General features: G+C 37.9%; 2 protein-coding genes across 2 annotated transcripts in view; one reads left to right on the forward strand and one right to left on the reverse strand.

Moving 5' to 3' along the window:
* Positions 1 to 281: 281 nt before the first annotated feature.
* Positions 282 to 2,373, reverse strand: LOC134660905 (tubulin beta chain-like). Its single transcript, XM_063516777.1, has 2 exons — positions 2,172 to 2,373; positions 282 to 1,640 (listed from the first exon to the last, which is right to left on the reverse strand). The coding sequence occupies exons 1-2, from the start codon at positions 2,226 to 2,228 to the stop codon at positions 366 to 368; spliced, it is 1,332 nt and encodes a 443-aa protein (XP_063372847.1). The 5' UTR covers positions 2,229 to 2,373; the 3' UTR covers positions 282 to 365.
* A 735-nt stretch (positions 2,374 to 3,108) lies between these two features.
* The window catches only part of LOC134661724 (alpha-tubulin N-acetyltransferase 1-like), a 35,898-nt gene continuing 24,547 nt past the window's right edge, over positions 3,109 to 14,459 (forward strand). Inside the window, exons 1-2 of the mRNA XM_063517901.1 lie at positions 3,109 to 3,310; positions 4,030 to 4,182. Coding sequence (XP_063373971.1) covers positions 3,207 to 3,310; positions 4,030 to 4,182 — 257 coding nt within the window. The 5' untranslated portion in view covers positions 3,109 to 3,206. The remainder of the gene's footprint in view (positions 3,311 to 4,029; positions 4,183 to 14,459) is intronic.

Here is a 14,459-nt window from a genome sequence, read left to right on the forward strand (position 1 = left end):
CTTTGTCAAAAGATGGATTCGATATAACGCCTACAAATAGGGGAACTGGACTTGGTCCTGTCAACCTGACGTCAGAATGGCTGGCCACTTTATTTTCAATATTTCTCGATTTCTATTGAGGTAGGTACTAAATATTTGATGTCAGGTACCAAATAGTACTAAATAGGTACTAAATCTTGGAGTAACACTCGTTATAAATAGCCATCATGGTCCTGTCATCCTGACGCTCACTAAATAAACACGACCATTCAAGTCAAATTTAAATAAAAAATAAGGCAGTCTTCTAATAGATATTTATTACAAATACAATTGCTTATGACGTAACAGTGACAACACAACGGTTAGACAAAACGGACACAAAACACTTATTCTTCTTCAATATCTTCGTCAAACTCCCCTTCGTCATCAGCCGTGGCGTCCTGGTACTGCTGGTACTCGGAGACCAGGTCGTTCATGTTGCCCTCCGCCTCCGTGAACTCCATCTCATCCATACCTTCACCAGTGTACCAGTGGAGGAAAGCCTTCCGCCTAAACATGGCTGTGAATTGCTCAGATATTCTCTTGAAAAGCTCTTGGATAGCTGTAGTGTTTCCAATAAACGTAGCAGACATTTTGAGGCCGCGAGGGGGTATGTCGCACACAGCGGTTTTCACATTATTAGGAATCCATTCCACGAAATACGTGCTGTTCTTGTTCTGGATGTTGAGCATCTGCTCGTCCACTTCCTTCATGGACATGCGGCCGCGGAAGATAGCAGCAACGGTAAGGTAGCGGCCGTGGCGTGGGTCGCACGCCGCCATCATGTTTTTAGCGTCAAACATCTGCTGCGTTAGCTCTGGGACTGTCAGAGCTCTATACTGTTGACTTCCACGTGAAGTTAGCGGCGCAAAGCCAGGCATAAAGAAGTGAAGCCTCGGAAAGGGAACCATATTGACAGCTAGCTTCCTCAAATCAGCATTCAACTGCCCTGGGAATCTTAAACAGGTCGTCACTCCAGACATAGTCGCCGACACTAAATGATTCAGATCTCCATACGTCGGCGTGCTAAGCTTCAGCGTTCTAAAGCAGATATCATACAGCGCCTCATTGTCAATACAAAACGTCTCGTCTGTATTTTCGACCAACTGATGCACAGATAGCGTAGCATTATACGGTTCTACCACCGTATCTGAAACTTTAGGGCTTGGAACGACGGAGAACGTATTCATAATGCGATCAGGGTACTCTTCCCTGATTTTGGAGATAAGTAACGTGCCCATTCCGGATCCGGTTCCGCCTCCAAGCGAATGCGTCAGCTGGAAGCCTTGGAGACAATCGCAGCCTTCAGCTTCCTTTCTTACCACATCTAGGACAGAGTCAACCAATTCCGCGCCTTCGGTGTAGTGTCCTTTCGCCCAGTTATTGCCAGCGCCCGACTGTCCAAAGACGAAGTTGTCCGGTCGGAAGAGCTGGCCAAAAGGCCCAGCTCTTACTGAATCCATGGTGCCTGGTTCGAGGTCTACTAGGACGGCTCTGGGCACATATTTGCCTCCAGAAGCCTCGTTGTAGTAGACGTTAATGCGTTCGAGCTGAAGATCGGAGTCTCCTTGGTAGGCGCCCGTCGGGTCGATCCCGTGCTCGTCAGAGATTACTTCCCAAAACTGAAAAGGATAGGTACGTTAGAACAGTCTGTAGAAAAAGATTTCTTAAATGGAGATGGTTAATAGAGGTAAAAAAAAAACATTAGCTGGAAAGTCAGACCGACGAAAAGAATTCGTAATCAATACCATTGTATTGTAGTATCAGATTACGATTTTTTTTTTGCGTTTTTTAAGAACCCCATTGGGTTCTTCAAAAACGCAATGCCTACGTGAAATCCTTGGAAAATTAAGCGTAGGTACCGCTCATGAGAAGTATGCTTGTCAATAGGCGACAACATTACGAAAATTTGTCTAGGATATGAAAACATCGCGATATCTACGAAGATAAAGACGTTATGTTTCCAGCAGTGCCAGCGTGAAGACTATTACACCCTGGACTGTGCACACCAGATACGCGGACGTGCGCGTAGTAATATACCGAAGATTATGCCTGACGGCACACCGATTGCGAAACGTGTGCGTGCACGGCTCCAACATTTTAGCGCACGTGCACGTCTACGCACACGCAGCTGGTGGGAAGAAAAATGTTACCTTTGCGCCAATCTGGTTGCCGCATTGTCCAGTCTGAATATGAACGATTTCCCTCATATTTATAACACTTAAAATTTAGATATTCAAAAAAAATCACTAAGATTTCAGTTCCCCAATGGTAAATAAAATAAAATAAAAAAAATAAAAATTGGTGATTTCAATTACTACACGTTCATCGTACGGCAGATTTTTAATGACTGAACAAGCAAAAATATTTGTTTTTTCAAATAGTTCATTTGAATTTCGAATTCTACGATAGTTTACATTCAGACAGTGTGTAGGTACCTGCCTAGCTAAATGCAATGTGTATTTTCCAGCTTTAGTAGCACATGTATTTGTTATAATTGTATGATTTTATATTGTAAGGAAATTAAAAGTAAATACTTATTTACCTATATAATTTATTTCATATATTATGATTGTCAGCTTGGTACAACGCCATCTACCTGAAATTGCCTAAAACGGCTAGTAAGCGAGTCAACCACTCGTAGTGGCAGCATCGTCGACGTATGTCTGTCGACGTCCACCTTTCACCTCACCACACTCGAACTCGAATAATAACTCCGATATTGCTTCGAGAAAAGTAAATAGGTAATCCGTTTTAGAATCAACAGAATAAAACCCTAGAGAATAATATATATTTGCCTTTAGATGGTAAATATTAAGGAAAACTTGCAGAACAAGGTTCCGTTTTTAGGCTACAGAACCCTTAAAATGATAATTACTCTGTGATAGAAACTATTTTGGTTATACAAGATTAAATATCTTGTATAAGACAATGAAAAAATTATAAACAAGATTACCTTATAATAACATCGATTCAATCGATTGCGATTTAATTTAAATTTAACCGGTCACACCGAAACCGCCTTGAAACCGCCTACTCAATCAAAATCTGCATAGCACAGCAACACCAATTGCGCCAGTCGAGGAAGATTTTCCATACTGCGGGCGTCTGTGATTTTTGTAATTTATTTAAATATTAAAATCACTATTTAAATCGAATTTGTAAATTAAAGTGTTAAACTATTAAAAATGGAGTGGATGATACCGGTAAACGACATGCTCAAAGATGAGATCACCAAAGTGAACTATACATTGATACCTCCAGGGTGCCATGGTGATGTTCGTACTGTGAGGTAAGATTTTTAATTAAAATTTATCTCAAGTGTATTCTGAGTCCTTGTATAAAAGAAACTTGACCTTTTACGGGTCTAAACAGCCAAGACACGCCTTTACAAACATGTCAAGGTCCACTGCTTCCTATTTTGTTCGTATTTTGTCAAAAGCAATGATCTCGACTATATTTGGAGGATTTAGATAGTTTTGTATTGCCAATGCTTGGAATTTACGTATAAAGTGAAACCATTTAACTATTAGTGAAAGATTAAATTCGTGGAACAGCTCGAGCGTCACAGATGGCCTAATGAGCTAATACATTTATGTACATAAAAACCTTGATAGCATTTCATTACGAAATTATACACAGTTTAAGTTTTGGTATCTGTAAGAGTTTGGTATGTAGGATGTAGGCCTCTAGTTATGAATAAAATAAAGGACAAATAAAGTATTCTTATTAAATATTACAAGTTCCTGATTGAAATTGAACTTCATAATTGAAAATAGTTTTGTTTGAGGCTTTTAAGTTTTATGAACGAGGTTTTTTCCATATTTTATATACTTTTTACAATAAGAACTTTGTCTAAAGATAAATGATATTCATTTACAGTAGGCTAAGCTAAATCCTGCACCAACCATAAATAGTATGGAGACTTGGTGGTAGTGTTTTTATGGTGACATTGCTACACTCACTGCAGTCTGTGCAGTTCCTTGGTCTGACTCTTTAGTATTTTCCCAGAATCGTGCAAGAAAGTCTGGGCAAGCTGATCGACTCGCTCGGAGAGCAGTCAGCATCGGCCCAGGGCCTCTCCAAAGCCATCACCACCGCTGAGAAGCTCCGGAACGCGCCAACTCATGTCCTGTACCTGTTGAAAGACGCCAGTGCGAAGAAGTGAGTAGTTATAAAGATTGTGTCAGTTGTTTTAGCACACTTTAACTTAGATGTACCTACACCAAATTTTATTATACCTTAGGCCCACTTGCACCATCCCACTAACCCGGGGTTAAGCGGTTAAAGCGTTAACCTAGTGTCAAATTGTACTGGTAACCATGGTAACTCCAGGTTTAACCGGTTAACCCTGGGTTAGTGGAATGGTGCATGTGGGCCTTAATCAGTGTTGGCCGAACGTTAATTGCAATTGACCATTAACCAGTAACAAATTGAACGGTAAACCTTACGGACGATCACAGTTTGCGATTCAATTTATAATGGTTAATGGTCAAAAATGGTCAATTGCATTAACGTTTCGGCCAACACTGGCCTTAATAAGGCAGAAGGTCCTTCTGAGAAGGATGTTAGAAATTACTCAAAAATGAACTCCACCATTTTTAATTAAAGTCCAAATTATGGCGGTAAATATAATTATGCCCCCTCTGCCCTATTAAGGGTTATTGAAAGTTGCTTTACTGTAATTAATCGTATATCAGTATCACATATCACGCATGCCATGCTAAGCTATTTTAAATATGCTATAGCGAAGAACCTTCCTCAAAATCACATGCCTTTGCTAGTTCCATTAAAATTTTAAGCAATTTTTTCTAATAACTCATTTTATATTTACGTCAATCAGAAGTAGCGTCCGACCAAACTATCTCTGCATGGAATTTGCAATGACACCACACTTTGTCATCATTAATTTCAAATTATATGAAAATATGACGCTTATAATGATAAATTCTCACTTTGTTATATTCAAGTTAGTGCAATGTTAGCTTAAATGGACTTTAGTTAAGCAAGTTAAATGTTTAAGATCTTTATGTGTAAGTACCAACTAATATTTTGAAAAAAAAAAAATGGTAACTATCTTACACAGATCCGCCTAGCCCCAAATTAAGCAGAGCTTGTATTATGGGTACTAGGCGCCGATATAGAATACTTATACATATATATATATATATATATATATATATATATATAGATAAATACATACTTAGATACATAGGAAACGTCCATAACTTAGGAACAAATATTTGTGATATAAACAAATAAAATGCCCTAACGGGGATTCGAATCCAGGACTTCCTGCTACATAGTCACATATTTTGCACACAATATTCTCTTGTGTTACTACTCCGCTTTAACCTCATTCTTAAAACCTATGATTACATATAAAATGTATTAGTCTTTGCTGAATAATATATCACATCAATTCAACCAAAATGCATACAAGTTATTCTAAAACACATTGAAATATCAATCTTAATACTATCAGCATTGTGTTGAAAATTGTACCAGTCGATTTGGTATATAATTCTTTTTTGTTTTTTACCAAAGAAATGACAGACTTTGAAAAGGGATTTTCTTATGGGCGTGTTCTTTCCAAAGACCCTGCTATTTTATTTTACATTAGATATTTAACTGTCCGCTACAGACTATAAAGTCGATTTTTACTTGTACAAGTACAATGTAATTTTAGTTGTATTATTAAGTTGTCAATGCACGTATAAAATCAATAGAATAGTTAATTTGACAATATATTTCTATTGGTACAGTCACCTGCAATAATATGTTACACAACGAAGGCCGCAAAAATATGTGACACGATCTTATTTGTAGAGCCATAAGAGCGTGTCACATATTTTTGCGGCCTTCGAAGAGTAACATGTATTAGTGCAGGGTGCAGGTGACTGCAGACAGTGTACATGTACAGTCAGCAGCAATAGTTGCTAAGCGGGCGAAGTGTTCAAACTAATCTTGACGCGACTTTATTGTTAAGAGAATAAGAGCGTGTCAGGGTAATTATGAACACCTCGCCCGCTTAGCAACTTCTGCTGCTGACTGTACACGGTTTAAGTTAACAAAAGCCACTTTGCATCAAAAACTTTAATATTTATACGAATTTTTAGTGCTGGTGACGAGTATATTGACATTATAGGTATAGACAGTATGGCGAGTCTAAGAAACTCATATAGGTAGTACTGAGTAATAGGTACCAGTCGAAATTTGAGCCTACGATAGGTAGCGTAGCCAAAGTGCCAATCGCTTACGCTTCGTAGCAATCGAAACGCAACTGTCACTGTCGCACTAATATGGAAGAGTGATAGAGAGACACAAAGCGATTCGATGGCGAAGCGATAGCGATTGTCACCTTGGCTAGGCCGGCTGATTTGTAATCCACCTCCGTGACCCCCGCGAATGCTTATTTATGTTTGCCTATATTGTATAGTATATAATTTATAATCATAGTGTTATGAACTAACATCATAAATAGATAAAATGGCGTGCTTCTACCATTTCCCCATACATCCCTTAGGGAAATTCATCTATTATTGACCTGTCCAACAAATAGTACACTCGGTCAATAGTGGAATGGCGTATTGCCGACCCAATGAATTGTGGTCAATCAATATGTAAGCAATATTTGTTATTTCCTGGTGGAAAATGTGCTTTGTTTTTATTTATTAAGTGTCCCATTTTGTTATTATTTAATAACCCCCGACGCAAAAAGAGGGGCGCTATATGTTTGAGTCAATGTCTGTCTGTGGCATCGTAGCTCTCAAACGGATGGACCGATTTCGATGCCGTTTTTTTTTACGTGAAAGCGGGCAATAAATGGGTTTGACAGTTGATATGGCCGGAGATGGCTGACGGTAGGGAGATTTAGTTAAACAATTTATTATAATTTTATACAAAGTCTTACATAATTTTACTTTTCGATGCCCAATTGAATTCAATCAGGTTCTAATACCAAACACTCGATTGATCAAACATTATTTTCATGACCCAAATTCACATAATAGCTTACTCAAGGATATCTCGAAGGTTGCTATGTAATTCGATTTAATCAGCTTTCTTTGAAAACGTTCAGCAACGTCATGGTGTAATATTGCATAACGATTCGGCCTTGCATTGAAATAAGTTTTAGGCAAAAATTTCCTATTCTTTCTTTTCTTTCCACAGGCAACTAATACTCACCAAGACCATTCTAAAAAGCCCAAACACGGTTAGGTTGCGTTGCGGTGTTGGCTACCTCCTGTCTCCATCGATTGTATTGTATTGTCACCCGACTTACATATGTATGTAAATTTTCGTCTTCATCGGAAACCGGGAAGTGGGTCAAATTTAACTTGCAAGATTCGACCCTAACTAACACACATAGTTAGGTACATTACAAGTTAAATAAATAAGCTTGTAAAATAGAAAACTAGCGGTAGACCTTAGTTCTCTAGGTCCATGCACCGATAATTTGAAGTTATGCAAATTTGAAGCAACAATAAAAATCTATATAGGTAATTATCGAACCCGCTCAATAAATTTCACGAGAATCTGTTGTGAAATTTAATGCAACCTGTAGAGGAGGTATGCTAAGGTAAGCTTAAATGGAGACTTCGCGCTCGCTCGGTCAATCTGATTCGTAAGGCAAAAGCCGAGCTTTAAGAGAGCAGAGCCCCGGGCCCCGACAATATAAAAAAATAATGAAATGTTAAATTTTATTACACAATAATTTCTATTCGGCATAAAATAGTTATTTTCGATACAAGTGCGAAAAAGAGGAAATTCGAAACGAGTGGCGATAAATTAAAACACGACCTAAGGGAGTGTTTTAAATCGACACGAGTTGCGAATTACCTATTCGCACGTGTATCGAACAACGTTTTACAGTACATATGGCACTTTAAAGTTTCGACATCGCACTACTACGGAAAACTACACACTAGTGCGGAAAAGTAGCCCCATATGTACTGTAAAAGTATTTTGGCCAATTTAACATTGTCAAGCTGGGCGCAGTATAGTAACGTCGCTCGCTATAACTACACGTGGGGTCATTTTTGACCTCTAGAGAGATTTTTAGTTACTCTAGTTCGTTGCCCTACAACGCATGTTGTAGTTCCGATTTTAAGTCGCGAAACAGCTAAAGAAAGGGCGCTCAAGCACAAGGAATTTTATACAATTACCCGCCATTAATACAGGGTCATTTTTGGACCGTTAGCCCCATGTGCGGGGTGATTAGGTAGGCCATACTGAACAACTTTTTCTATGGGTCCACAAACATTTTTTTGGCCGTTTCATACATTTTGGTCGAGTGGATGTCGACGTTTTCTATGGGAAGGCCAAATTTTTTTGGGATTTCGGGGTGGCCCCATACAAAAAGTTGTTCAGTATGACCTACCTAATCACCTCGCACAATATGGCTAACGGTCCAAAAATGACCCTGTATATTCCTGTCCCACTGCCGCAGTGACCTTGACCGCCGGCAGCATGGGCGGGACGGCAATATAATCACGCGCGACTCGCGCGACTCGCGAGCGATAGAGATAGGAACACGTGGGTCAACGTACGAAGTTATTCGTGCAGCGTGCTTAGCCTCCTTCATAGACTAGGAATCCTCTAGACGGAGTTTAGAGCAATTATTTCATGAAACCGATGCTGCCAAAAATACTGGGGTGCGGGGGACGAGGTGAGCGAGTCCCGTGCCGTGATTGGTTCGTTTAAACACACGGACGTCACACAAAGACACTTTGACTCGAAGATGGAGTAAAACTACCGTATATTTGTGGCAGATGGGGTAGTGCTACTATGCTCAGTCTAGAGGATGTCTTGTCTGTGGCGTCCTTTCTCTACCGGACTAACCCTAATGCGCCTCGGACCGAAAAAAACCATTTGCACGGAACAAACGACCAACGGTACTTCTATTGTCTGACGTTTTCAGACAAAAGATACCAGATTCGACAGCAAAAAATCTTGGCAAGCGGAAAAGCTTACCTTTTGCTATAAAACTGGCAAAACGGCACATTGAGTAAGTAAATCATGGTAGATCTCCCGTTTAATACGCTGAATGATTCTTGTTGTTCTCATACATTTAGAATAGAATAGAAAATGTAATGTGTAGCGTAAATTAATATATGTATTTACATAAATGACCTCCTTTAGAATTAAGTTTCCATATTGTACGCCTCTGTGAGGCAGGACATGAAGACCGTTGTACATTAGAATAACATCTCTGTAACTAAATATATCATCATAATCAACAATAAATATTTTGATTGATTGAAGAAAAAACATTTATTGCAAAAACCATTTATTCATCACGTTTAATACGCTTTTCGGTTTAAGATTTTGGTCTCTTCAAAATGTTACTAATTAGGTACAGTGAGCTGCAGATAAAAGTGACCCCCCCTGCACAGAAGTTTGTAGGTATGCAAACATTGCAAACTGTACATTTTATAAGCAAAATTTAAATGTCGTTTTATACTACTACGGATCCTTCCCAGGTTTTTTTAAATATGGTGGCAAAGAACCTTACTGTTCAGCTGACGTACATATGTGACGTTATCTATGAAAAGGGACCTTATTGTCGATGGCGCTTACGCCATTATTAACGATGCTCTGATATAAATACGATACCGCGCGACGCTGTGTGGCGTAAGCGCCATCGACAATAAGGTCCCTTTTCATAGATGATGCCACAATGCCCCATTAACTCCAGACGTGCCATATGCTCGTTGCCATCTGCTGGCTCTTTAAAAAACTATACCTACCCTTGGCTCTTGAAGAAGCTGATGCGTATGTTGACTCGCGGTAAGGTATATTCTGTACATCTTAGATACCTAATATACAGTCAGCAGCAGAAGTTGCTATGCTGGCGAGGTGTTCAAAATTACCTCGACCCGCTCTTTTTCTCTTAACAATAAAGTCGCGTCAAGATCATTTTGTACGGGTGGCCCGCTTAGCAACTTCTGCTGCTGACTGTACCTATGCATCGTTTCTTCTCATACACCTTATAAAACAAAGTCCCCCGCCTCGTCTGTCTGTTTGTGTGTTTGTATCGTTTGTATGTTCGCGATAAACTTAAAAACTATTGAACGGATTTTCATGCGGGTTTCACCTATCGATATAATGATTCTTGAGAATCTTGAGGAAGGTTTGTGTATAATTTGTTAACCCGTGCGAAGCCACCCGGTCGCTAGTACATTACATAGGTACAATCTATGGGTAAACAGTGCATATAGTGTATCGTATTATGCCTATAAGAACACATTACCATAACAAAAAACGTTAAAAAGATCCAGTGCTAACGCCATCAGCCATCATAACGCTCGGCCGAGCGTGGCGACAGTTATACCTACCGCTGCAAACTTACTTTTGCGCTCATAATGACCACAGTTTTCTTGAGCATTCATCTTATTTGGTAGTTCTTAGGCAGCATTTTTAAATTTGTCGAGAATCAGTTTTGCAAACTTACATTTTGCACTCACGATGACCGCCTTGCCATAGAAACTAAAGCCCGTTGGTTATTTCACAACCGCATTTGTAATGTTGTCGAGCCTCTGTTTTGTCATGAAGGTGTATGTTTTTCTTTGGGTTTTTATCAGAGCATTTGCCTTGCAACTTAGTGTACAAAGAAAGTTTTTAAGCACGGAACCCTTATACATTTCTGTCGTGTGAATGAGCATACAGTCAACACCAATAGTTGCTAAGCGTGCGAGGTGTTCAAAATGATCTAGACGCGACTTTATTAAGGCCGTGCATCGAAAAATAACAGGATCTTAGAAACGTGGCAGTGGCTAGCCCCGGAAACAAACAGTAGTGATTTTCGGATATATGTTTCTTGGCTATATGATAAGTGATTTCCTAGTAGTCGAAACACGAATGCTTAAAATTTTCTCGATAGAAAATAAATCCAAACTTACGTGTTCATTTTTCGGTTTTAGCTTCGTGCAACTAGAAAACACATCCATATCCAGCACAACCCACCTTACAGCAAAGGTTTTCATCTCGTCTTAACTTTCAAAGAACTAAATATTAACTTATTATCCTTTACCGATGGATTTATTATCGATTTTTGATTTTATGAATTCAACAGCAAACGCCCATTTTACGCAGTTCGGTTTCTCTTTCTATCATGCGTCAAAGTCATAAATGCATCCTTTATGCCAGTAATGTTAGATGGCCGTCGTGCCTCAAAGAGGTAAGACCTATGTCACTTCGCGCAGCGCTCCGAATTACGTAAAATTTTAATATCCAATAAACGTTGAGTCGTAACTCCATTGAGTAGTAACGGAATCGGAGGTAAACCTATGATGGTGCCTTCTTACAGGCCTATACGTTACGCATGTGTGCGTGTTTGCTAGGCTACGTCATGCTACGTCGAAATCTATACTCTTTGTCAGTTACAACGGGTTAGGAAATTTCGACAGATATTGAAATGTACCGGTAGCTGTTTGGTATTTAGCCATCAGAATCTAACCGTAACTTTTTGCTTTATTTTTGTTTGAAAATAAAATATCTATAAGAATATATTTTTTGCTTTTTTTCTATTGTAATGATAAAAATAAATCTAGTATGTTTCATGCTCAAATAATTTAAAATAATTGAATAAATATTAAAAACTAATTGATATTATTCGTTTTAATTATTATATTATTAAGTTTGTTTGAATAAAATATTTTATTTCAATAATACGAAAAGTTATTATATTTAAGTACCACTAAAAAAAGGTCCCTACTTACAAAAACTCACTTGCACGGGCCGGGGTTCGAACCCGTGACCTCCGGTTTGAAAGTCGCACGCCACTACAATTTCACATAAGTAATTTACAATGACATGATACCGTGGAAAAAGTGAATATTACAATGTACTGTGTTACTATCATTTTATAGTTTATTTTGGCTTGACAAGGAGGAATGAGAAAAACGTGCAGAGCGAGAGGTAATTAAATCTCTCTGTCCCTTTCTTATAGCCAATCCTAATTATGACATCTGTTTTGATATTAATTCTTTGAACATAATTTGTCGATGTTCTTTTTTATATCATCGAGAAAGATTTTTATTAAAAAAATGTGTTGAATTTATATGTTTTATTTATGTTTTTTTGGCATACATTTCATTACTTTTGACAAATTTTGATTGTGATGACAAACGATTTGATGTGATGTGTGAAACGAACCATGTGATCAACGATTTATCTAATAAAACTTCATTTGAAAAAAATAGTTGTCTACTACCGGGTGGAAAAAAATTATGGGCCCTGGAGGGAAAGTGCCTTAAAACCTTAAGTTTGCTCATTTTACTTAAATGAAACATTATTGTTTTTTAAAGAAACAACTGCATTCAAAGATTTTGAAGTGAAAACTTCTTTAGCGGCGCTAGGCACTTTTTGAGGTGGGGAAAAAATGATAAACTCGAGACAGCGTAAGGCGATCACGTGACCGTAAGGTTTAGATGGCCAATCATTTAGATGGCATTTAAATCAATAAAGAAAAACTCAATGACATTACATGAAAAAGGTTATAATCTTGTACGGGCTGAAATACGAGGATCTCACAGTATTATAACTTTATATCAGCAGGAGAAAATATCAGCTTGTTATCCCCCCTTCCAAAACAAAAACGCTGTCGAATAGCCCACAATATACAGCAATTCGGGTATACAATAAACTGCCAAACAACATCAAATCGCATAATAAATATGAATTATTTTATAAGGCAATCAAGAAATTTTTATTACAAAAATGCTATTATACCTTAAGTGAATCTTTTAATGATATTTCGGAATAAATTGAATTTAATAATAACAATGTAAAATATCTTATTTGGATTATTCTATTATTATTCTATTCTATTATAAATTAATATTAATCTATTACAATTTAGCGGGTGAATAATGTACATAGCTGTAAAGATAAAATTTAGATTAAGTACCTATTATTTAAGTAAAATGTTGCTATGTCCTAACGGGTGCATGTTGTAACCTAAGATATATAATATAAGACCTACTGTAAACACATGTATGCAATAAATGATATGAATATGAATATGAATATGAATATGAATATCACTCAAATATAATTCAATAAAGCTACATGTCATATCTTTAGAGGATATGATGGTGTAAATCAAATGCCCAAATACATGCAAATATGTTTTGTTTTTTATTGTTATGATTATTGGTTGAGCTTGCAAATGATTTGACGTAATTATTTTGAACTGGTCTTTGACCGTAATTATTATTTGTTGTAGAACGAGAAGGGACGCTAGGCGGCTTTGACACACCAACAACGTCTGATTTATTGTTACGATTTAACGATTCGAGTACATCAGCACGATCGATCATAAACTTGTAAAATTGTTCTAAAGTGGGTACATCACCCTCTAAATTGTTTCGGTATTCTTCCCATTTTAGCAAAGTATTGGTATCTAACTTAGAAGATAACATAAATATTATCAATACGTCCCACTTGTCTGTGGGCTGGCCTAGGCTGGTTAAGGCGCGCAAGTTTTTGGTCACGTGATCAACCAAAAATCGCAAAGATCGCTCTGATTCACGTGGAAGCTGTTTAATATTGAACAATGAATTTAAATGATGATTAATTAATATTCTTTTATTATCATATCGATTGCAAATCATTTTCCACGCTTCAGCATAATTATTAGTTGACACTTCCAAATTTGAAATGATCCTAGCCGCATCACCCTGTAGATATGACACGAGATAATGGAATTTATGTATGTCTGAAATACGCTCATTTTTGTGTATTAAATTTTCAAAAGTATCGCGGAATTCTAACCAACGAAAATATGCGCCATCAAATTTGGCAATCTGTATTTGAGGTAATTTCAAACCTATTTCGTGAGGGTGATTGGGGTCATCTACACAACATGACGTATTATGCGCGGAACTGCGCCTTTTTTCGCATTCAAATTGTTTAGAAAATCTTTCGACTAAATTTTTTGCCGTGGCAATATTTACTATGATTTCGTGCTCCATGAGGTCACGTTCTTCAATTTCAGCCGAAATATTTTCAAAATTTAAAACCTCTATTTCACTTTGCAACTCATCAACCTTGACGGACAAAGCCTCAAACTTTGCGAGTTTTAAATTTAACTCGGTTAATTGAACATTATCCAACTCCGTCTTTGGTGCAATACTATCTAAATATTTTCCAAATTTAGTAATTTGTCCTTTGGCGGACGCTCTTTTTCTACATAATTGAAGCAGCATTAACTTATCTGCCTTTTCAGTTTCGCTCGTCATTTTGCTAACAACTGTGTCTACCTTAGTTATTTAGATAGTAATGCAATAAAAAAAAATATAAAATGGCTCACGTTCCTCGTTCTGGTGGTACTTGCCGATGACAGGGAAACCGGCTGCGCACGCTCAGCAGACTCCTCCCGGCCGGTGCCGAGCCACGGAGTTTATTTGCAAACGATGCCAGCGGCGCACGGCGAT

Source organism: Cydia amplana, chromosome Z, assembly GCF_948474715.1.
Source record: "Cydia amplana chromosome Z, ilCydAmpl1.1, whole genome shotgun sequence".
Taxonomy (NCBI): Eukaryota; Metazoa; Arthropoda; class Insecta; order Lepidoptera; family Tortricidae; genus Cydia; species Cydia amplana.

What these genes read in the sequence shown, in the direction of transcription:
- LOC134660905 (XM_063516777.1), bottom strand. Translation starts at nt 2,228, where the DNA reads ATGAGGGAAATCGTTCATATTCAGACTGGACAATGCGGCAACCAGATT. An exon ending in GCAACCAGATTGGCGCAAAG is followed by an intron (nt 1,641 to 2,171) that starts GTAACATTTTTC and finishes TATCCTTTTCAG; the next exon opens with TTTTGGGAAGTAATCTCTGA.